The sequence below is a fragment of the Clavelina lepadiformis genome, chromosome 9 (genome assembly GCF_947623445.1).
Source record: "Clavelina lepadiformis chromosome 9, kaClaLepa1.1, whole genome shotgun sequence".
Classification (NCBI taxonomy): domain Eukaryota; kingdom Metazoa; phylum Chordata; class Ascidiacea; order Aplousobranchia; family Clavelinidae; genus Clavelina; species Clavelina lepadiformis.
In genome coordinates this window covers 9,616,620-9,640,335 of record NC_135248.1, presented here as the reverse complement: position 1 = coordinate 9,640,335, position 23,716 = coordinate 9,616,620, and the positions used below count along the sequence as shown (strand labels likewise).

General features: G+C 39.9%; 1 protein-coding gene across 1 annotated transcript; it reads right to left on the bottom strand.

Moving 5' to 3' along the window:
* Positions 1–408: 408 nt before the first annotated feature.
* Positions 409–1,827, bottom strand: LOC143471374 (uncharacterized). The gene has a single exon (XM_076969836.1). The coding sequence runs from the start codon at positions 1,825–1,827 to the stop codon at positions 409–411; it is 1,419 nt and encodes a 472-aa protein (XP_076825951.1).
* Positions 1,828–23,716: the final 21,889 nt, after the last annotated feature.

The window sequence follows — 23,716 nt, the reverse complement described above, 5'->3', positions numbered from 1 at the left end:
CTTTGCCTTTACTGAACAAGAACTAAAGCTAACTGATCAAACCGTAACTAACTGCATAAAGAAGAGCCAATTGGTTTGTTTATTTGCACATTAATTCATAACACGCAAATAATGAAAAAAACAAAAAGTACACGGAACAAAATATGAAACACACGAAAAACAACTATTTAAACAGTATAGCTTTTCGGTTCATGATTTTTGAATTGATACTAGAGGTAATTCACCTTCACTTCCTTTATATCACATAGCAGTATAATTGCAATCAATCACGAAAAACACCATTTGTTTATACACCATGCGGCAATGCTTGACATAATACATATATAGTCGCAAAAACTTTAAAGACACGAACATAGCGATGTAAAGACAATATACAACACATATTAAACTACGATTGAGTTTATCAAATTACGGTGGCATCAAATCATTCAATTTAAAAGCGGGGTCCAAGCGCAGTTCGAGTCTCCCACCTTCTGCCATTTGATTTAATCTGTATTTAAAGGCCCGGTCTATGCTTGTTACCAATTTGTCAAGGGTTGGAGGAGATTGGTTCTCATATATAAATTTGTTTCTAGTTTTCCATATTTGGTGTTTAACCATGGTGATTAATGTGCTCAAAGTCTGGTCCGTTACTTCGTTTTCGATCCGTTTAAAGTTAAAACTTTCTAAATCTTCGATTTTTGTCATAGCCGGGTTGAGGTTGGCGAATTTTTGCGCAAACATTTTGACTGTAACCCAAAGTCGCTTTATCTTGTCGCATTTTCGGAAAGTGTGGTAGTCGGTGTCTGGACCGATGGCGCAAAATGCGCACGATGTATTCGAGTTAATTTGGAAAAGACCGCATTTTCCCCTAAAGGGTAGTAGATTCCACGCGCATCTGTAATTGAAGGTTTTCAAGTAATTTGGTAAAAGCGGATTATGAATCCTAGCCCATTTTATTCGGTTTTTTTCACTCGACTGCGTTTCTGGAGTGCTTTCTTTGATTATTCGGCTGTACGTGTTTCCTAATTTTGGACTGGCTAATTCAACTTTACTTAGTTTGTATTTTTCAACAATTTCCCGGATTTTCCTATAGTAGGGACTTGGTTGTGCGATATGCGGGATATTGTTTAATTTCTGAACATCAAGTACATTAGCCAAAACGTGTCCTAATTGGTACTCCACATATCGATCGTGTGTTGACATTGGTTCATTCATTACTCTGCCGAGGCAATACTTTTGTATCGATTTGACATAAGTCAGATCGGCGTAGACTTGGATGTTTGGCATTCGGTAGCCACCTTCTAACTTATCGCGTTGTAAAATATCGATAGAAACAGCTGTTTCTTTGCCTTGCACGTATTGCAGAACATGATTATTTAGTTTCCCAATTATATCTTGGTCTGGAGGGTATGTTTTCGCAACCTGAGTAATTACTGGCAGGATTTTTGATTTTAATAAAACTGCTTTAGCTTCATAGGTGGCATAGTTTGTGCTCAAACTTTTTAGTTGCTCTTTTACCTTTGGAATTAAGTTTTCCCATTGTTGGCGTTCTATAACGTTTCCGATTTCATATCCCAATAACTCTATACTTGTGTTTGTCCAGGATAATTTGGCCAAGAGTGGGTTGTCTATTGGCTGATTCACAGCTAATCCTTTGGTTTTAGCTTCGTTTAAAGTTAAGCCAGATGCCTTTGAAAATCTGTCGACCAAATCGAGCGCGAGGTGGATATCAGCAGGGTTTTTAAGACACAACGTTGTGTCGTCAGCGTAATTTACACATTTTACTTCTTTTCTGTCGCTTAACTGAGGACCTTTGATATATGCAGTCTCGTTGAGCTTAGACATTAAAGGCTCTACCGCTATTAGAAACAAGTGTAGACTTAAGGGGTCTCCTTGTCTCACGCCTCGGTTCAATTTAAAATCTTTTGACAGGTGTCCGTTTAAAATTATTTTCGCAACGCTATCGCTATACAAATGTCTTATGCATGCACATAGTGTTTCTGGGAACCGCATTTCAGTCAAGACTCTCATTAACCAATTATGTTCTATTGAATCAAAAGCTTTTTTAAAATCAAGGGATAAAAAATACAGGCTTTGCATTTTTCTTTTCGCATTTTCATGTAAATCTCTTAAAAGGATCGTGGCTTCTGATAATTGTTTACCTTTTGTGGCGTACTGATGCTCATGTATCACTTCTTTGAGAGTTTCCCTTATTCTATTTGCCAGTATTTTTGTATATATTTTGTAGTCTAAATTTAACAGGGTAATTGGTCGGTAGTTATCTAGGTCCGCATCATCGCCTTTTTTATAAATTAGAGTGATGGCGCTTTTCTTAATTTCTTTGGGGATTTTTTTCTCTTTAAACCAGTGTTTAAAGATTTCACTCATTTTGTCACTTATTATATTCCAACAGGTTTTATAAAATTCACCGCTTAGTCCGTCCGGCCCAGGCGATTTCCCATTTGCAAGAGTCTGCACAACGTTTTGGATTTCGGCGTTACTTATTTCGCAATCTAATTTTAGAACACTTTCGGGCGAAATATGGCGCAGATTGCTCGAAATGAACAAATCTTGTATTTCAACATCTGTCTTTCTTGACGAGTATAATTTGGTATAATAATTTTTAGTGGTCCGTAGCATTTCCCCCGGTACGCTGGTGGGCAAGCCGTTTTTGTCATATATTTCTTCGATATATGTTTGTGAACGTTTTTTATTAAAATGTGCAAAAAATTCCCGTGAGCCAATTTTTTCTTTACTTTCTCTGTTTTTTAAGATCGATTCATAAATTCGTTTCTTTCTATAATTTCTTAGTTCTCGTTTCGCTTCAACGTATTTACAGTGGTTGGCCGGGTTGTCACCGAGTCGTATTTGTGCGGATTTTAAATTAGTCATTAAGTAATCTTCATACATTTTTCTTTCAGCGTGTCGACCTTTTGTAAATTCCACAATTAATGTTTTTAACCTACGTTTGGTGTCCGTCCACCAATCACTGGGGGTTTTATATAAAAATTCTTGCAGCGTGCACCATTGTTTCCATCTGCATTCTAAAACTTCGAGAAATTCCTTATCTGTATAAGTTTGCGTATTATTTTTCCAGAGGCCGATACCTCTAGGGGGAGGGGCGACGACATTCAAGTTTATTGTTATTTTTTCGTGGTCTGTCAAATGAGACGGTTGCTGGCTAATTTTTGTTGCGTGGAGATATTTTGACAGATAAAATCGGTCAAGGCGCGATTTACTAATTCCGTTCTGCCACGTATAAATTTTCTTTTGGCCGTATATTTCCCTAAAATGGTCTTTTAGATCATATGTTTCGCAAAGTTTCATCAGTTCAGTTTTCCTATATCGGTTTCGAAAGGGAGGATATTTGTCTAAAGTCAGGTCGTCGACAATATTAAAGTCACCGGCTAGAACTGTGGGCAATTTTCCATCGACATACTGGTACATTGGTTTAAAAAATTTATCGTTTTCACGAATATCCCCGGAATTTACGTTTGGTGCGTAAATATTTATTACTTTTAAAAGGTGGCTATGTATTGATAAAACCGCGCTAATTATCCTTCCCTCTATGTCGTAATCTGTTTCTTTAAAGCTAACGGCGGGGTGATTGATCAAAACTGCAACTCCCCCAACCTGGTATTTTTTTTTGGGCGCGGAATTAAAAAGCGCTTTTGACTCGCCCCATTCTCTGCGCCAATCGTTTTCTTTCTCCGGGGGACATTTGGTTTCTTGCAGTAAAATTACTTGCGCTTTATCATTTTTTAAACACTCAAACAAATCGCGGCGTTTTATGGCATTATTTAAGCCTCTACAATTAAGCGATGTGATACTGAGGTATGCAGTCATGGGAGATTGGAAAGCCGAAAACAAACACACCAGCATTCCTCTCTTCACAGCCACGTTTGCAACAGGCCACCCCGCAGGTGTGGCAAAAACGACAATCACCCATCCCACGCTTTTGCAATCCGTTGATTACAGTAATCAAGAAACGGTGGCAGAGTGCGAGTTTCAACACGTAAAATTCCATCTCATTATCAGAGAATGCACGCTTTAGCAATTTAGAGTAATTAAGTTTTTTAACTTCACACACTAACATTCCAAAAGAATGATCAGGAAATTGTTCAAACATTTGCGGTTGCGTTTAATTTCAAATTATCCGGTACATATGTGTAATCACAGGTTTCACAGGTTTGCTGTTTAAATCTGTGCGTGCCTCTTAAATTGTTATCCGGACAATGACATAAGTAATATACTTTACTACAGTTTGTACACTGAACAATTTCATTGCAGCCTGGTTGCTGTAAAGTTTCATTGCAAGAACACACAATCTCACCTTCGTAAATTTGTTCACTGTAATTATTGGTGTTTTCATTGTAGGTCCTTTCTTCTTCCAATCCATCTTCTTGTGGTTTCTGTGTTTGGGGGTATTCGTCGTCCGAGTCTGTGGAGTTGGTTTCGTAGTCTTCGTCTTCTTTTTGCTTTTGGTGTGGGGGTTTTTCATCACTGGAGTTGTTTGGTGTTCGGATTCGTCTTTTGGTGATCTTTTTTCTTAGGAGATTGGTTTCCCGGTTCGGTTGGGGGGTGTCACTGTCTCCTTTTGGTGCTGTTGTTTCAATCATAGATTCATCATAATAATCAATTTTTGGTTTTGCCGTAGCATTACCTTTATCGTGTTTCTTTGCCGTTGGTGTCGAATGTTGTGGCTGTCGATATCTTTCCAGTAGAGATTCGGCTGGGGTTGGGGCGAGTTCTTCCGTATCAGCGTCAGAATGTCTGCTTTGTGAGAATTTTATTCCATCCGTCGTTGAGTGGCTTGATGATTCTAGAGAAAAAGTTTCCGAGTGTAGGTTTTCTTTCCTTATTCTGTATTCGCATTCTCTGGCTAGATGCCCCGTTTCGCAGCAGTAACCACATGTTTTAGCTTGACCCTCGTATTCTATTAAAAACCTGTAGTGTCCGAAGTATATGAACGACGGTGGTCTGGCCTTAATGAGATCTTCTCTTTTGACGGTATAGATTCTTCTGCCATCTTTTTTCTGTTGCAGCCTGTCGGTCCCAATCTTTGCCTTGCTGAATGGTCCAATTTTTGCAACAAATTGATCTATCGCGTGCGGGGGGAAGTTGATTGGAACCCACGCGACGGTTATGTTGGTAAACTCATCTCCCTGGGCTATAGCACTCTGTACATTTGGTACACTTCTCAATGCTTGGGCCATTTTCACGGCTGTATTTTTGCTGTTGAAGGCCAATTCCACTTGCTGTCCCGGGCGCTGGACAACACCTTCCAAAGAAAGCAGTGGAATTCTCGCCTTTCTCAGTACTTCGTAAATCTCTTGACGTTTTAGAGCGGTTTTAAACTTGACGGAAACTTCTCTTTCTCGGTTGTAGTCTTTGGGTAGGTCAAAAGACCATATACCCTGTCTTTTAACTCGATCTGCGTACGTGAGTACCATAATATCTTGTGAGCTAGCCCTAAAGAGGGCTCCTTGCGGTGTAGCTCTGCTAATAGTTTCAGTAACTGTGGGAAAGGTAGTCCTAAAAAGGACTCTTTGCAGTGTACCTTTGCCTTTACTGAACAAGAACTAAAGCTAACTGATCAAACCGTAACTAACTGCATAAAGAAGAGCCAATTGGTTTGTTTATTTGCACGCTAGTTCTTAACACGCAAATAATAAAAAAAACAAACAAAAGGTACACGGAACAAAATATGAGAATACACGAAAAACAACTATTTACACAGTATAGTTTTTCGGTTCATGATTTTCAAATTGATACCAAAGGTGACCCACCTTCACTTCTAATAATCACACATAGCAACATAATCGCAATCAATTACGAAATACACCATTTGTTTATGTGCCATGCGGCAATGCTTGACAAGATATATACATAGTCGAAAAAACTTTAAAGGCACGAACATAGCGATGTAAAGACAATATACAATACAAATTACACTACGATTGAGTTTATACGATTACGGTGGCATTAAATCATTCAGTTTAAAAGCGGGGTCCAAACGCAATTCGAGCCTCCCACCTTCTACCATTTGATTTAATCTGTATTTAAATGCCCGGTCTATGCTTGTCACCAATTTGTCAAGGGTTGGAGGAGATTTGTTCTCATATATAGATTTGTTCCTAATTTTCCATATTTGGTGTTTAACCATGGTGATCAATGTGCTCAAAGTCTGGTCCATTATTTCGTTTTCGATCCGTTTAAAGTTAAAACTTTCCAAGTCCTCGATTTTTGTCATAGTCGGGTTGAGGTTGGCGAATTTTTGCGCAAACGTTTTTACTGTATCCCAAAGTCGCTTTATCTTGTCGCATTTTCGGAAAGTGTGGTAGTCGGTATCTGGACCAATGCCGCAAAATGCGCACGATGTATCAGAGTTTATTTGGAAAAAACCGCATTTTCCCCTAAAGGGTAGTAGATTCCATGCGCATCTGTAGTTGAAGGTTTTCAAATAATGAAGAATAAAGAATAATAAATAAATCAATAATAAAGAAGAGCCAAAGCTCAGATTGACTTACCTTATTCAAATAGAATACCGACAAGGTGCTGCCGCAGTCTTTTATACCGTTTGTCATTTTTTGCTCTTGTTTCATTCAGCATACCAGCTATAACATGCTAGGTTTATTTAATGGGACCGCCACTAGGGGACAGCACTTTCGTCGGCTAATGGGTTTTAATAACAATATTACCAACAAAGCTAATATTCCACATAAAAGTAAACCACGTATGAAAGGAAGAATCGTAAGATATTGTGCTCTTTTCCGATGTCTTGATAATTTTTTTTATTGCGCTTTCCTAAGGGAGCAAAACACTGCCAAACGAATTGGCCGGTTGCAAAGTGAGAAAAACATACGACCGCATAATAGGAGAAAATAATACAGATAACAGCAACATGCTTAATCAATGGAAAAGAGTCCACTTGCGTTCATTACCTAGCTTTTTGAGAACTTTTAACTACCGGTGCGCTTGGAACATTCTACCCTACCACGTAAACGTTGGAACATACGCACCTAACACCGACACCAGTTGCCCCTTTTGCAACATTGGTCCCAACGCACCAGATCATTTTTACAAATGTAAAAACATCACGTACCAATGGCGCCAGATGCAAAAATTTGTTAAAACCATTCTAAACTGCGACTTATCCCCATATACAATACAGGACATAGGAAACCTACGAATAAATCCAAATCTTAACGAAAGACAAGACAACACTTTAACGGCAATTATAACAACAACTAGACACCAAATATGGAAATTTAGAAATAGCTGCCTTTATGAACAGAAAACTTTTTCACCTGAAATTTTGACCCAAAAGATAAAAAGAGCATTAGACTATAGATTAAACCAAAACCCAGACCCCACCCCAACGCATACTGACAGTTGATGCACACAGTGTAATTTGTTTTCGTAATACGTTTTGATAATTTTTTTTACTCGTAGTGCTTTGTTTTTCTCTGAAAGTGTGAAAATGACTCCGACGCATTGAATTCTTGTTGTTTCGCCGTAAAGGTCTATTTGCTCAATATTTTATGAAGTACTTATGCCTACTAAGTCTACATGTTCGTTTTCGCCAACCCTATTGTTTCACTGACACAGTGAGTTTTTCTTACTGTAATTAAACATGTTTTTTCACCGTGATTACCTAAGTTAATCTGAAAACTGTCAAAGTGTTATTTTTGCAATTTTCGGTTTTGTATACAGAGATTTGAATGCTGCCAGTTTACCTACAACCCGAACAAAAACAGAACTTAACGTATGGTACATTGATTTTGAAATTTTCATGTCTACTTAAATGTGAACGTGTTTCAGATTAAGTATAAGAAATAATTTGTTTCTTTGTGTTTCCAAACGTGTTTCACGAAGTACTCTGTGTCCTTTTCGAACTGCCAACGATATCATATTTTCGAAATAATTTTTTTAACTCTGTTTATTAAACGTGTCCTTACACAGATAAGAGCACTTAATAAGCCAAAAACACTTGGCTCTTCTTTTTTCTACAAATCAATCTAGAGCAGTGCGAAACGCTTTACGCCCCGTATGCACCAGCAGTCCTGTCGTGGATCGAACCCCAGTCGTTAAGGATGTCATTGTTAGTATCATCCGCGTCCGCATGTCTCGTTCAGTCCGATGGACCCTCTGACGGTTCGTCACTTTGCTGCCGGTGACTGTTCTGGCCAGCGCTTTGATTTTCGTGTCGTGCCACCTAGATATTATTTCCCATACCTTCCTCTAAGCTCCGTGCCGTCGTCAACTGTAAAGCTTGCCAAAGTCAGTACTGAAGATGACTTTAAAACAAAAGCAAGTTAGTTTGATGACATTCTACACATGCGCGAGGTAAGTTGAAAGTAGGAGGCTCTGGCTTCATGTTTTCTCAACGAAAAACAGCAACTATAAATTGCAGCTGACACAGATATGGAGTCTACAGTGTTTTGCTCCCTTAGGAAAGCGCAGTAAAAAAAATTATCAAGACGTCGGAAAAGAGCACAATATCTTACGATTCTTCCTTTCATACGTGGTTTACCTGTAGACGTCTGGGTCATTAAAATGCAGAGGTTGATGGCGGCAAATGCAGAGTTTATCGGTCTTAACTTAAGTTATTGACTTAATTAACCTACTGCATTAATTAGTATCTTACTCTATTGTTGCGTGCGGTTAGAATTCTCTAACCTTTTGACAGCCGAAAGTTGTTATTATATTATAACAGATACAGTTTGCCAGAAAAGGCTTTTATTGTAGGTGCTGTACACTTTCTCAATATTACGCATAACCAACAACATAGTATTACCACTGCTAATAAGATGTCTATTGAATTACAATCATCATGACTACCGTAGTACGGTCGTACAACTCTCTATAACTTTCCGTCTGCTCACTTCTCGCGCAGAAGTTCGAGCTTATAAAACATGGTGCGATGTGGCGGAAATATACGACAAAAAAGGCATTAACATTTCAAAGCGTGTGAGCGAGAGAAACAGTGCGTTTGCAATACAAATTACATTCGGTTAAAGCTGGAAACAGTTTCTTGGAGTTTCTTGGAAACGACCTGGTAACGTACTAAAAGGAGTTTTCACACGAAGTTATTCAGAGCAAGTTTTTAAATATACCAACGATAATTGCAGTGTTCTGAAAAAGCAAGTTCATAAACTCCAATCAATAACTGGAAAACTCTTTCCCAAGAATGATGTGGCGGTATTAAAAGTTTAAAACTCCAATTGTTAACTGGAAAACTCATTTCCAAGAATGACGTAATGGTATTAAATTGACTGGAAAACTCTTTTCCAAGAATGACGTAATGGTATTAAATTTGCCACACAGGCCGCTACATACCTTTATGTGGAATTTTAGCTTTGTTGGTAATATTGTTGTTAAAACCCATTAGCCAGCAAAAGTGCTGTCCCCTAGTGGCGGTCCCATTAAATAAACCTAGCATGTTATAGCGGGTATGCTGAATGAAACAAGAGCAAAAAATGACAAACTGTATAAAACACTGCGGCAGCACCTTATCGGTATTCTATTTGAATAAGGTAAGTCAATCTGAGCTTTAGATCTTCTTTTTTCTACAAATCAATCTAAAGCAGTGCGAAACGCTTTACGTCCCGTATGCACCAGCAGTCCTGTCGTGGATCGAACCCCAGTCGTTAAGGATGTCATTGTAAGTATCATCCGCGTCCGCATGTCTCGTTCAGTCCGATGGACCCGCTGACGGCTCGTCACTTTGCTGCCGGTGACTGTTCCGGCCAGCGTTTTGCTTTTCGTGTCGTTCCACCTAGATATTATTTCCCTTACCTTCCTCTAAGCTCCGTGCCGTTGTCAACTGCAAAGCTTGCCAAAGTCAGTACTGAAGATGACTTTAAAACAAAAGCAAGTTAGTTTGATGTCATTCTACACATGCGCGAGGTAAGTTGAAAGTAGGAGGCTCTGGCTTCATGTTTTCTCAACGAAAAACAGCAACTAAATTGCAGCTAACACAGTTATGGAGTCTGCAGTGTTTTGCTCCCTTAGGAAAGCGCAATAAAAAAAATTATCAAGACGTCGGAAAAGAGCACAATATCTTACGATTCTTCCTTTCATACGTGGTTTACCTTTATGTGGAATTTTAGCTTTGTTGGTAATATTGTTATTAAAACCCATTAGCCAGCAAAAGTGCTGTCCCCTAGTGGCGGACCCATTAAATAAACCTAGCATGTTATAGCGGGTATGCTGAATGAAACAAGAGCAAAAAATGACAAACGGTATAAAAGACTGCGGCAGCACCTTGTCGGTATTCTATTTGAATAAGGTAAGTCAATCTGAGCTAGTATTTTTGCCGTTCAAACACGTAGTATATTTCAGTTATTACTTTTGCACCTGTCAGAGGTGTATTTCAAAGAAAACTTCAGAACTACTGCAGCATTTCAACCAGAAAAGAATTAACTACAGCTCTGCGAAAAGTTGGTCGTTACTCTGCCGTAAGACGGCATGGGGGATCAAACCTCCTCTAAAAGGTTTACATATGCAGACAAAGTTAGTCTGAACAACAATTGGAAATTTGAATTACCCAAGAACTACAGCAGAGAGAGAGAAGTTTCTATAAAACTAACGCAATTCAAACAAAGGGCTGAAATTTATGATATCTTAAAGGAAACGAATATCCCATTCTACTTCATTGAAGGAATAGTTCAGAGACCAGGTAGAAACGTCGAAATTACCTGTGTGAACAAGTCGGTCGCCATAAAACTTGCTGAAAAGCTAAACGAAATTGATGGTGTTTTGCAAGCAACAGCGCAAGTAGATGCACACACAAATTTGGTTGTTGGCTGGGTCCCAATAGATTTTCCTCAGGATAGCATTGAAAATGCACTACAGCAAATGGCCCTACCTAACTCCTCGTATCGAGGCCGAGAGAGTATCAAAGGTCTCAAAGATGGTCGGAGAATCTTTAAAGTTTTAAAAAAGGACTTAGAAGCAGCCAATCCGCCCCCCTTCATTTACTTCGGTCCTTATCGGTTCACATTACAATACGAAGGACAAGTTAAATATTGTTATTTTTGTGCAGAGACTGGACATCTCGTAAAAGAATGTCCACACAGAGGCAAGAAACAAGAAGAGGTAAACGACTCATGGAAAAGAGCTGAGGAAGGTCAGCGTACTTCGGGCGGAACACCTGCAAATACATCTAATACAGCCGAGCGAGAAGACCACTATCTTTCGAAAGATGAATATCCAGAACTTTCAAGTAACTTTAAATTGTGGATCATTACGACGGATCAATCATTCAAATCAGCGAAGCCGACCTGGAAAAAGAAGAAAGAAAACGGAATAGAGACCCGTCCAGCACCGACGAATACCCTATGACACAAAGACCAAAAGAAGATGAATTGGAAGAAGAAAAGACCTACAATGAAAATACCAATAACTACAGTGAACAAATTTACGAAGGTGAGATCGTGTGTTCTTGTAATGAAACGTTACAGCAACCAGGCTGCAATGAAATTATTCAGTGTACAAACTGTAGTAAAGTATATTACTTATGTCATTGTTCGGATAATAATTTAAGAGTCACGCACAGATTTAAACAGCAAACCTGTGAAACCTGTGGTTACACATATGTACCGGATAATTTGAAATTAAACGCAACCGCAAATGTTTGAACAATTTCTTGATCATTCTTTTGGAATGTTAGTGTGTAAAGTTAAAAAAACTTAATTACTCCAAATTGCTAAAGCGTGCATTCTCTGATAATGAGATGGAATTTTACGTGTTGAAACTCGCACTCTGCCACCGTTTCTTAATTACTGTAATCAACGACTTGCAAAAACGTAAGATAAGTGATTATCGTTTTTGCCACACCTGCAAAATGGTCTGTTACAGACGTAGCTGTAAACAGAGGAATGCTAGTGTGTTTGTTTTCAATTTTCCAATCTCCCATGACTGCATACCTCAGTATCACATCGTTTAATTGTAGAGGCTTAAATAATGCCATAAAGCGCCGCGATTTGTTTGAGGGTTTAAAAAATGATAAAGCGCAATTAATTTTACTTCAAGAAACCAAATGTCCCCCTGATAAAGAAAATGATTGGTGCAGGGAATGGGGAGAGTCAAAAGCGCTTTTTAATTCCGCGCCCAAAAAAAAATACCAGGATGGGGGAGTTGCAATTTTGATCAATCACCCTGCAGTTACCTTCAAAGAAGCAGATTACGACGTAGAGGGTAGAATAATCAGTGCGGTTTTATCAATACATAGCCACCTTTTAAAAGTAATAAATATTTACGCACCAAACGTAAATTCCGGGGATATTCGTGAAAACGATAGATTTTTTAAACAAATTTACCAGTACGTCGATGGAAAATTGCCCACAGTCCTAGCCGGTGATTTTAATATTGTAGAAGACCGGACTTTAGACAAACATCCTCCCTTTCGAAACCGATATAAAAAACTGAACTAATGAAACTTTGCGAAACATATGATCTAAAAGACCATTTTCGGAAAATATACGGTCAAAAGAAAATTTATACGTGGCAAAACGGAATCAGCAAATCGCGCATTGACAGATTTTATCTGTCAAAATATCTCCACGCAACAAAAATTAGTCAGCAACCGTCTCATTTGACAGACCACGAAAAAATAACTATAAACTTAAATGTCATCGCCCCTCCCCCTAGAGGTATTGGTCTTGGGAAAAATAATACGCAAACTTATACAGATAAGGAATTTCTCGAAGTATTAGAATGCAGATGGAAACAATGGTGCACGCTGCAAGAATATGTGTATAAAACCCCCAGTGATTGGTGGACAGACACCAAACGTAGGTTAAAAACTTTAATTGTGGAATTTACAAAAGGTCGACACGCTGAAAGAAAAATGTATGAAGATCACTTAATGACTAATTTTAAATCCGCACAAATTCGACTCAGTGACAACCCGGCTAACCACTGTAAATACGTTGAAGCGAAACGAGAACTAAGAAATTATAGAAAGAAACGAATTTATGAATCGATCTTAAAAAACAGAGAAAGTAAAGAAAAAATTGGCTCAAGGGAATTTTTTGCGCATTTTAATAAAAAACGTTCACAAACATATATCGAAGAAATATATGACGAAAACGGCTTGCCCACCAGCGTACCGGGAGAAATGCTGCGGACCACTAAAAATTATTATACCAAGCTATACTCGTCAAGAAAGACAGATGTAGAAATACAAGATTTGTTCATTTCGAGCAATCTGCGCCATATTTCGCTCGAAAGTGTTCTAAAATTAAATTGTGAAATAAGTAACGCCGAAGTCCAAAACGTTGTGCAGACTCTTGCAAATGGGAAATCGCCTGGGCCGGACGGACTAAGCGGAGAATTTTATAAAACTTGTTGGAATATAATAGGTAACAAAATGAGTGAAATCTTTAAACACTGGTTTAATGAAAAAAAAATCCCCAAAGAGATTAAGAAAGGCGCCATCACTCTAATTTATAAAAAAGGCGATGATGCGGACCTAGACAATTACCGACCAATTACCCTGTTAAATTTGCACTACAAAATATATACAAAAATACTGGCAAATAGAATAAGGGAAACTCTCAAAGAGGTCATACATGAGCATCAGCACGCCACAAAAGGTAAGCAATTGTCAGAAGCCACGATCCTTTTAAGAGATTTACATGAAAATGCGAAAAGAAAAATGCAAAGCCTGTACTTTTTATCCCTTGATTTTAAAAAAGCTTTTGACTCAATAGAACATAATTGGTTAATGAGAGTCTTGACTGAAATGCGGTTCCCAGAAACACTATGTGCATGCATAAGAGATTTGTATAGCGATAGCGTTGCGAAAATAATCTTAAACGGACACTCGTCAAAAGATTTTAAATTGAACCGAGGCGTGAGACAAGGAGACCCCTTAAGTCTACACTTGTTTCTAATAGCGGTAGAGCCTTTAATGTCCAAGCTCAATGAGACTGCATATATCAAAGGTCCTCAGTTAAGCGACAGAAAAGAAGTAAAATGTGTAAATTACGCTGACGACACAACGTTGTGTCTTAAAAACCCTGCTGATATCCATCTCGCGCTCGATTTGGTCGACAGATTTTCAAAGGCATCTGGCTTAACCTTAAACGAAGCTAAAACCAAAGGATTAGCTGTGAATCAGCCGATAGACAACCCACTCTTGCCCAACTTATCCTGGACAAACATAAATATAGAGTTATTAGGATATGAAATCGGAAACGTTATAGAACGCCAACAATGGGAAAACTTAATTCCAAAGGTAAAAGAGCAACTAAAAAGTTTGAGCACAAACTATGCCACCTATGAAGATAAAGCAGTTTTATTAAAATAAAAAATTCTGCCAGTAATCACTCAGGTTGCAAAAACATACCCTCCAGACCAAGATATAATTGGGAAACTAAATAATCATGTTCTGCAATACGTGCAAGGCAAAGAAACAGCTGTTTCTATCGATATTTTACAACGCGATAAGTTAAAAGGTGGTTACCGAATGCCAAACATTCAAGTCTACGCTGATCTGACTTATGTCAAATCGATACAAAAGTATTGCCTCGGTAGAGTAATGAATGAATCAATGTCAACACACGATCGATATGTGGAGTACCAATTAGGACACGTTTTGGCTAATGTACTTGATGTTCAGAAATTAAACAATATCCCGCACATCGCACAACCAAGTTCCTACTATAGGAAAATCCGGGAAATTGTTGAAAAATACAAAATAAGTAAAGTTGAATTAGCCAGTCCAAAATTAGGAAACACGTACAGTCGAATAATCAAAGAAAGCACTCCAGAAACGCAGCCGAGTGAACAAAACCGAATAAAATGGGCTAGGATTCATAACCCGTTTTTACCAAATTACTTGAAAACCTTTAATTACAGATGCGCGTGGAATCTACTACCCTTTAGGGGAAAATGCGGTCTTTTCCAAATTAACTCGGATACATCGTGCGCATTTTGCGCCATTGGTCCAGACACCGACTACCACACTTTCCGAAAATGCAACAAGATAAAGCGACTTTGGGTTACAGTTAAAATGTTTGCGCAAAAATTCGCCGACCTCAACCCGGCTATGACAAAAATCGAAGACTTAGAAAGTTTTAACTTTAAACGGATCGAAAACGAAGTAACGGACCAGACTTTGAGCACATTAATCACCATGGTTAAACACCAAATATGGAAAACTAGAAACAAATTTATATATGAGAACCAATCTCCTCCAACCCTTGACAAATTGGTAACAAGCATAGACCGGGCCTTTAAATACAGATTAAATCAAATGGCAGACGTTGGGAGACTCGAACTGCGTTTGGATCCCGCTTTGGGATTGAACGATTTGATGCCACCGTAATTTGACAAACACAATGGTAGATAAATGTGTATTGTATATTGTCTTTACATCGCTATGTTCGTGTCGTTAACGTTTTTTTTTCGACAATACATGTATTATGTCAAGTACTGCTGAATGGAGTATAAACAAAAGGTTTTTTTGTGAATGATTGCGATTATGTTGCTATGTGATATAGCGGAAGTGAAGGTGAATTACCATTAGTATCAACATAAAAATCATGAACCGAAAGACTATACTTATCAAATAGTCTTTTCTCGTGTGTGTCATATTTTGTTCCTTGTATTTTTGTTTTTTTTCTTCATTATTTGCCTGTTATGAATTAATGTGCAAATAAACAAACCATTGGCTCTTCTTTTTTCTACAAATCAATCTAGAGCAGTGCGAAACGCTTTACGTCCCGTATGCACCAGCAGTGCCGTCGTGGATCGAACCCCAGTCGTTAAGGATGTCATTGTAAGTATTATCCGCGTCCGCATGTCTCGTTCAGTCCGATGGACCCCCTGACGGCTCGTCACTTTGCTGCCGGTGACTGTTCCGGCCAGCGCTTTGATTTTCGTGTCGTGCCACCTAGATATTATTTCCCATACCTTCCTCTAAGCTCCGTGCCGTCGTCAACTGCAAAGCTTGCCAAAGTCAGTACTGAAATGGATTTTAAAACTAAAGCAAGTTAGTTTGATGACATTCTACACATTCTCGAGGTAAGTTGAAAGTAGGAGGCTCTGGCTTCATGTTTTCTCAACGAAAAACAGCAACTAAATTGCAGCTGACACAGTTATGGAGTCTGCAGTGTTTTGCTCCCTTAGAAAAGCGCAATAAAAAAAATTATCAAGACGTCGGAAAAGAGCACAATATCTTACGATTCTTCCTTTCATACGTGGTTTACCTTTATGTGGAATATTAGCTTTGTTGGTAATATTGTTATTAAAACCCATTAGCCAGCAAAAGTTCTGTCCCCTAATGGCGGACCCATTAAATAAACCTAGCATGTTATAGCTGGTATGCTGAATGAAACAAGAGCAAAAAATGACAAACGGTATAAAAGACTGCGGCAGCACCTTATCGGTATTCTATTTGAATAAGGTAAGTCAATCTGAGCTTTGGCTCTTCTTTTTTCTACAAATCAATCTAAAGCAGTGCGAAACGCTTTACGTCCCGTATGCAGCAGCAGTCCTGTCGTGGATCGAACCCCAGTCGTTAAGGATGTCATTGTAAGTATCATCCGCGTCCGCATGTCTCGTTCAGTCCGATGGACCCCCTGACGGCTCGTCACTTTGCTGCCGGTGACTGTTCCGGCCAGCGCTTTGCCTTTCGTGTCGTGCCACCTAGATATTATTTCCCATAACTTCCTCTAATCTCCGTGCCGTCGTCAACTGCAAAGCTTGCCAGAGTAAGTATTGAAGATGACTTTAAAACAAAAGCAAGTTAGTTTGATGTCATTCTACACATGCTCGATGTAAGTTGAAAGTAGGAGGCTGTGGCTTCATGTTTTCTCAAGGAAAAACAGCAACTAAATTGCAGCTGACACAGTTATGGAGTCTGCAGTGTTTTGCTCCCTTAGGAAAGCGCAATAAAAAAAATTATCAAGACGTCGGAAAAGAGCACAATATCTTACGATTCTTCCTTTCATACGTGGTTTACCATTATGTGGAATATTAGCTTTGTTGGTAATATTGTTATTGAAACCCATTAGCCAGCAAAAGTTCTGTCCCCTAATGGCGGACCCATTAAATAAACCTAGCATGTTATAGCGGGTATGCTGAATGAAACAAGAGCAAAAAATGACAAACGGTATAAAAGACTGCGGCAGCACCTTATCGGTATTCTATTTGAATAAGGTAAGTCAATCTGAGCTTTGGCTCTTCTTTTTTCTACAAATCAATCTAGAGCAGTGCGAAACGCTTTACGTTCCGTATGCAGCAGCAGTCCTGTCGTGGATCGAACCCCAGTCGTTAAGGATGTCATTGTAAGTATTATCCGCGTCCGCATGTCTCGTTCAGTCCGATGGACCCCCTGACGGCTCGTCACTTTGCTGCCGGTGACTGTTCCGGCCAGCGCTTTGATTTTCGTGTCGTGCCACCTAGATATTATTTCCCATACCTTCCTCTAAGCTCCGTGCCGTCGTCAACTGCAAAGCTTGCCAAAGTCAGTACTGAAATGGATTTTAAAACTAAAGCAAGTTAGTTTGATGACATTCTACACATTCTCGAGGTAAGTTGAAAGTAGGAGGCTCTGGCTTCATGTTTTCTCAACGAAAAACAGCAACTAAATTGCAGCTGACACAGTTATGGAGTCTGCAGTGTTTTGCTCCCTTAGAAAAGCGCAATAAAAAAAATTATCAAGACGTCGGAAAAGAGCACAATATCTTACGATTCTTCCTTTCATACGTGGTTTACCTTTATGTGGAATATTAGCTTTGTTGGTAATATTGTTATTAAAACCCATTAGCCAGCAAAAGTTCTGTCCCCTAATGGCGGACCCATTAAATAAACCTAGCATGTTATAGCTGGTATGCTGAATGAAACAAGAGCAAAAAATGACAAACGGTATAAAAGACTGCGGCAGCACCTTATCGGTATTCTATTTGAATAAGGTAAGTCAATCTGAGCTTTGGCTCTTCTTTTTTCTACAAATCAATCTAAAGCAGTGCGAAACGCTTTACGTCCCGTATGCAGCAGCAGTCCTGTCGTGGATCGAACCCCAGTCGTTAAGGATGTCATTGTAAGTATCATCCGCGTCCGCATGTCTCGTTCAGTCCGATGGACCCCCTGACGGCTCGTCACTTTGCTGCCGGTGACTGTTCCGGCCAGCGCTTTGCCTTTCGTGTCGTGCCACCTAGATATTATTTCCCATAACTTCCTCTAATCTCCGTGCCGTCGTCAACTGCAAAGCTTGCCAGAGTAAGTATTGAAGATGATTTTAAAACAAAAGCAAGTTAGTTTGATGTCATTCTACACATGCTCGATGTAAGTTGCAAGTAGGAGGCTGTGGCTTCATGTTTTCTCAAGGAAAAACAGCAACTAAATTGCAGCTGACACAGTTATGGAGTCTGCAGTGTTTTGCTCCCTTAGGAAAGCGCAATAAAAAAAATTATCAAGACGTCGGAAAAGAGCACAATATCTTACGATTCTTCCTTTCATACGTGGTTTACCATTATGTGGAATATTAGCTTTGTTGGTAATATTGTTATTGAAACCCATTAGCCAGCAAAAGTTCTGTCCCCTAATGGCGGACCCATTAAATAAACCTAGCATGTTATAGCGGGTATGCTGAATGAAACAAGAGCAAAAAATGACAAACGGTATAAAAGACTGCGGCAGCACCTTATCGGTATTCTATTTGAATAAGGTAAGTCAATCTGAGCTTTGGCTCTTCTTTTTTCTACAAATCAATCTAGAGCAGTGCGAAACGCTTTACGTTCCGTATGCAGCAGCAGTCCTGTCGTGGATCGAACCCCAGTCGTTAAGGATGTCATTGTAAGTATTATCCGCGTCCGCATGTCTCGTTCAGTCCGATGGACCCCCTGACGGCTCGTCACTTTGCTGCCGGTGACTGTTCCGGCCAGCGCTTTGATTTTCGTGTCGTGCCACCTAGATATTATTTCCCATACCTTCCTCTAAGCTCCGTGCCGTCGTCAACTGCAAAGCTTGCCAAAGTCAGTACTGAAATGGACTTTAAAACTAAAGCAAGTTAGTTTGATGACATTCTACCCATTCTCGAGTTAAGTTGAAAGTAGGAGGCTCTGGCTTCATGTTTTCTCAACGAAAAACAACAACTAAATTGCAGCTGACACAGTTATGGAGTCTGCAGTGTTTTGCTCCCTTAGGAAAGCGCAATAAAAAAAATTATCAAGACGTCGGAAAAGAGCACAATATCTTACGATTCTTCCTTTCATACGTGGTTTACCTTTATGTGGAATATTAGCTTTGTTGGTAATATTGTTATTAAAACCCATTAGCCAGCAAAAGTTCTGTCCCCTAATGGCGGACCCATTAAATAAACCTAGCATGTTATAGCGGGTATGCTGAATGAAACAAGAGCAAAAAATGACAAACGGTATAAAAGACTGCGGCAGCACCTTATCGGTATTCTATTTGAATAAGGTAAGTCAATCTGAGCTTTGGCTCTTCTTTTTTCTACAAATCAATCTAAAGCAGTGCGAAACGCTTTACGTCCCGTATGCACCAGCAGTCGTGTCGTGGATCGAACCCCAGTCGTTAAGGATGTCATTGTAAGTATCATCCGCGTCCGCATGTCTCGTTCAGTCCGATGGACCCCCTGACGGCTCGTCACTTTGCTGCCGGTGACTGTTCCGGCCAGCGCTTTGCCTTTCGTGTCGTGCCACCTAGATATTATTTCCCATAACTTCCTCTAATCTCCGTGCCGTCGTCAACTGCAAAGCTTGCCAGAGTAAGTACTGAAGATGACTTTAAAACAAAAGCCATTTAGTTTGATGTCATTCTACACATGCTCGATGTAAGTTGAAAGTAGGAGGCTCTGGCTTCATGTTTTCTCAAGGAAAAACAGCAACTAAATTGCAGCTGACACAGTTATGGAGTCTGCAGTGTTTTGCTCCCTTAGGAAAGCGCAATAAAAAAAATTATCAAGACGTCGGAAAAGAGCACAATATCTTACGATTCTTCCTTTCATACGTGGTTTACCATTATGTGGAATATTAGCTTTGTTGGTAATATTGTTATTGAAACCCATTAGCCAGCAAAAGTTCTGTCCCCTAATGGCGGACCCATTAAATAAACCTAGCATGTTATAGCGGGTATGCTGAATGAAACAAGAGCAAAAAATGACAAACGGTATAAAAGACTGCGGCAGCACCTTATCGGTATTCTATTTGAATAAGGTAAGTCAATCTGAGCTTTGGCTCTTCTTTTTTCTACAAATCAATCTAGAGCAGTGCGAAACGCTTTACGTTCCGTATGCAGCAGCAGTCCTGTCGTGGATCGAACCCCAGTCGTTAAGGATGTCATTGTAAGTATTATCCGCGTCCGCATGTCTCGTTCAGTCCGATGGACCCCCTGACGGCTCGTCACTTTGCTGCCGGTGACTGTTCCGGCCAGCGCTTTGATTTTCGTGTCGTGCCACCTAGATATTATTTCCCATACCTTCCTCTAAGCTCCGTGCCGTCGTCAACTGCAAAGCTTGCCAAAGTCAGTACTGAAATGGACTTTAAAACTAAAGCAAGTTAGTTTGATGACATTCTACCCATTCTCGAGTTAAGTTGAAAGTAGGAGGCTCTGGCTTCATGTTTTCTCAACGAAAAACAACAACTAAATTGCAGCTGACACAGTTATGGAGTCTGCAGTGTTTTGCTCCCTTAGAAAAGCGCAATAAAAAAACATTATCAAGACGTCGGAAAAGAGCACAATATCTTACGATTCTTCCTTTCATACGTGGTTTACCTTTATGTGGAATATTAGCTTTGTTGGTAATATTGTTATTAAAACCCATTAGCCAGCAAAAGTTCTGTCCCCTAATGGCGGACCCATTAAATAAACCTAGCATGTTATAGCGGGTATGCTGAATGAAACAAGAGCAAAAAATGACAAACGGTATAAAAGACTGCGGCAGCACCTTATCGGTATTCTATTTGAATAAGGTAAGTCAATCTGAGCTTTGGCTCTTCTTTTTTCTACAAATCAATCTAAAGCAGTGCGAAACGCTTTACGTCCCGTATGCACCAGCAGTCGTGTCGTGGATCGAACCCCAGTCGTTAAGGATGTCATTGTAAGTATCATCCGCGTCCGCATGTCTCGTTCAGTCCGATGGACCCCCTGACGGCTCGTCACTTTGTTGCCGGTGACTGTTGCGGCCAGCGCTTTGCCTTTCGTGTCGTGCCACCTAGATATTATTTCCCATAACTTCCTCTAATCTCCGTGCCGTCGTCAACTGCAAAGCTTGCCAGAGTAAGTACTGAAGATGACTTTAAAACAAAAGCCATTTAGTTTGATGTCATTCTACACATGCTCGATGTAAGTTGAAAGTAGGAGGCTCTGGCTTCATGTTTTCTCAACGAAAAACAGCAACTAAATTGCAGCTGACACAGTTATGGAGTCTGCAGTGTTTTGCTCCCTTAAAAAAGCGCAATAAAAAAAAAATTATCAAGACGTCGGAAAAGAGCACAATATCTTACGATTCTTCCTTTCATACGTGGTTTACCTTTATGTGGAATTTTAGCTTTGTTGGTAATATTGTTATTAAAACCCATTAGCCAGCAAAAGTGCTGTCCCCGAGTGGCGGTCCCATTAAATAAACCTAGCATGTTATAGCGGGTATGCTGAATGAAACAAGAGCAAAAAATGACAAACGGTATAAAAGACTGCGGCAGCACCTTATCGGTATTCTATTTGAATAAGGTAAGTCAATCTGAGCTTTGGCTCTTCTTTTTTCTACAAATGAATCTAGAGCAGTGCGAAACGCTTTACGTCCCGTATGCACCAGCAGTGCCGTCGTGGATCGAACCCCAGTCGTTAAGGATGTCATTGTAAGTATTATTCGCGTCCGCATGTCTCGTTCAGTCCGATGGACAATCTTACGGCTCATCACTTTGCTGCCGGTGACTGTTCCGGCCAGCGCTTTGCCTTTCGTGTCGTGCCACCTAGATATTATTTCCCATAACTTCCTCTAATCTCCGTGCCGTCGTCAACTGCAAAGCTTGCCAGAGTAAGTACTGAAGATGACTTTAAAACAAAAGCAAGTTAGTTTGATGTCATTCTACACATGCTCGATGTAAGTTGAAAGTAGGAGGCTGTGGCTTCATGTTTTCTCAACGAAAAACAGCAACTAAATTGCAGCTGACACAGTTATGGAGTCTGCAGTTTTTTGCTCCCTTAGGAAAGCGCAATAAAAAAAATTATCAAGACGTCGGAAAAGAGCACAATATCTTACGATTCTTCCTTTCATACGTGGTTTACCATTATGTGGAATATTAGCTTTGATGGTAATATTGTTATTGAAACCCATTAGCCAGCAAAAGTTCTGTCCCCTAGTGGAGGACCCATTAAATAAACCTAGCATGTTATAGCGGGTATGCTGAATGAAACAAGAGCAAAAAATGACAAACGGTATAAAAGACTGCGGCAGCACCTTATCGGTATTCTATTTGAATAAGGTAAGTCAATCTGAGCTTTGGCTCTTCTTTTTTCTACAAATCAATCTAGAGCAGTGCGAAACGCTTTACGTTCCGTATGCAGCAGCAGTCCTGTCGTGGATCGAACCCCAGTCGTTAAGGATGTCATTGTAAGTATTATCCGCGTCCGCATGTCTCGTTCAGTCCGATGGACCCCCTGACGGCTCGTCACTTTGCTGCCGGTGACTGTTCCGGCCAGCGCTTTGATTTTCGTGTCGTGCCACCTAGATATTATTTCCCATACCTTCCTCTAAGCTCCGTGCCGTCGTCAACTGCAAAGCTTGCCAAAGTCAGTAGCTACTGAAGTGGACTTTAAAACTAAAGCAAGTTAGTTTGATGACATTCTACACATTCTCGAGGTAAGTTGAAAGTAGGAGGCTCTGGCTTCATGTTTTCTCAACGAAAAACAGCAACTAAATTGCAGCTGACACAGTTATGGAGTCTGCAGTGTTTTGCTCCCTTAGAAAAGCGCAATAAAAAAAATTATCAAGACGTCGGAAAAGAGCACAATATCTTACGATTCTTCCTTTCATACGTGGTTTACCTTTATGTGGAATATTAGCTTTGTTGGTAATATTGTTATTAAAACCCATTAGCCAGCAAAAGTGCTGTCCCCTAATGGCGGACCCATTAAATAAACCTAGCATGTTATAGCGGGTATGCTGAATGAAACAAGAGCAAAAAATGACAAACGGTATAAAAGACTGCGGCAGCACCTTATCGGTATTCTATTTGAATAAGGTAAGTCAATCTGAGCTTTGGCTCTTCTTTTTTCTACAAATCAATCTAAAGCAGTGCGAAACGCTTTACGTCCCGTATGCACCAGCAGTCCTGTCGTGGATCGAACCCCAGTCGTTAAGGATGTCATTGTAAGTATCATCCGCGTCCGCATGTCTCGTTCAGTCCGATGGACCCCCTGACGTCTCGTCACTTTGCTGCCGGTGACTGTTCCGGCCAGCGCTTTGCGTTTCGTGTCGTGCCACCTAGATATTATTTCCCATAACTTCCTCTAATCTCCGTGCCGTCGTCAACTGCAAAGCTTGCCAGAGTAAGTACTGAAGATGACTTTAAAACAAAAGCCAGTTAGTTTGATGTCATTCTACACATGCTCGATGTAAGTTGAAAGTAGGAGGCTCTGGCTTCATGTTTTCTCAATGAAAAACAGCAACTAAATTGCAGCTGACACAGTTATGGAGTCTGCAGTGTTTTGCTCACTTAGGAAAGCGCAATAAAAAAAATTATCAAGACGTCGG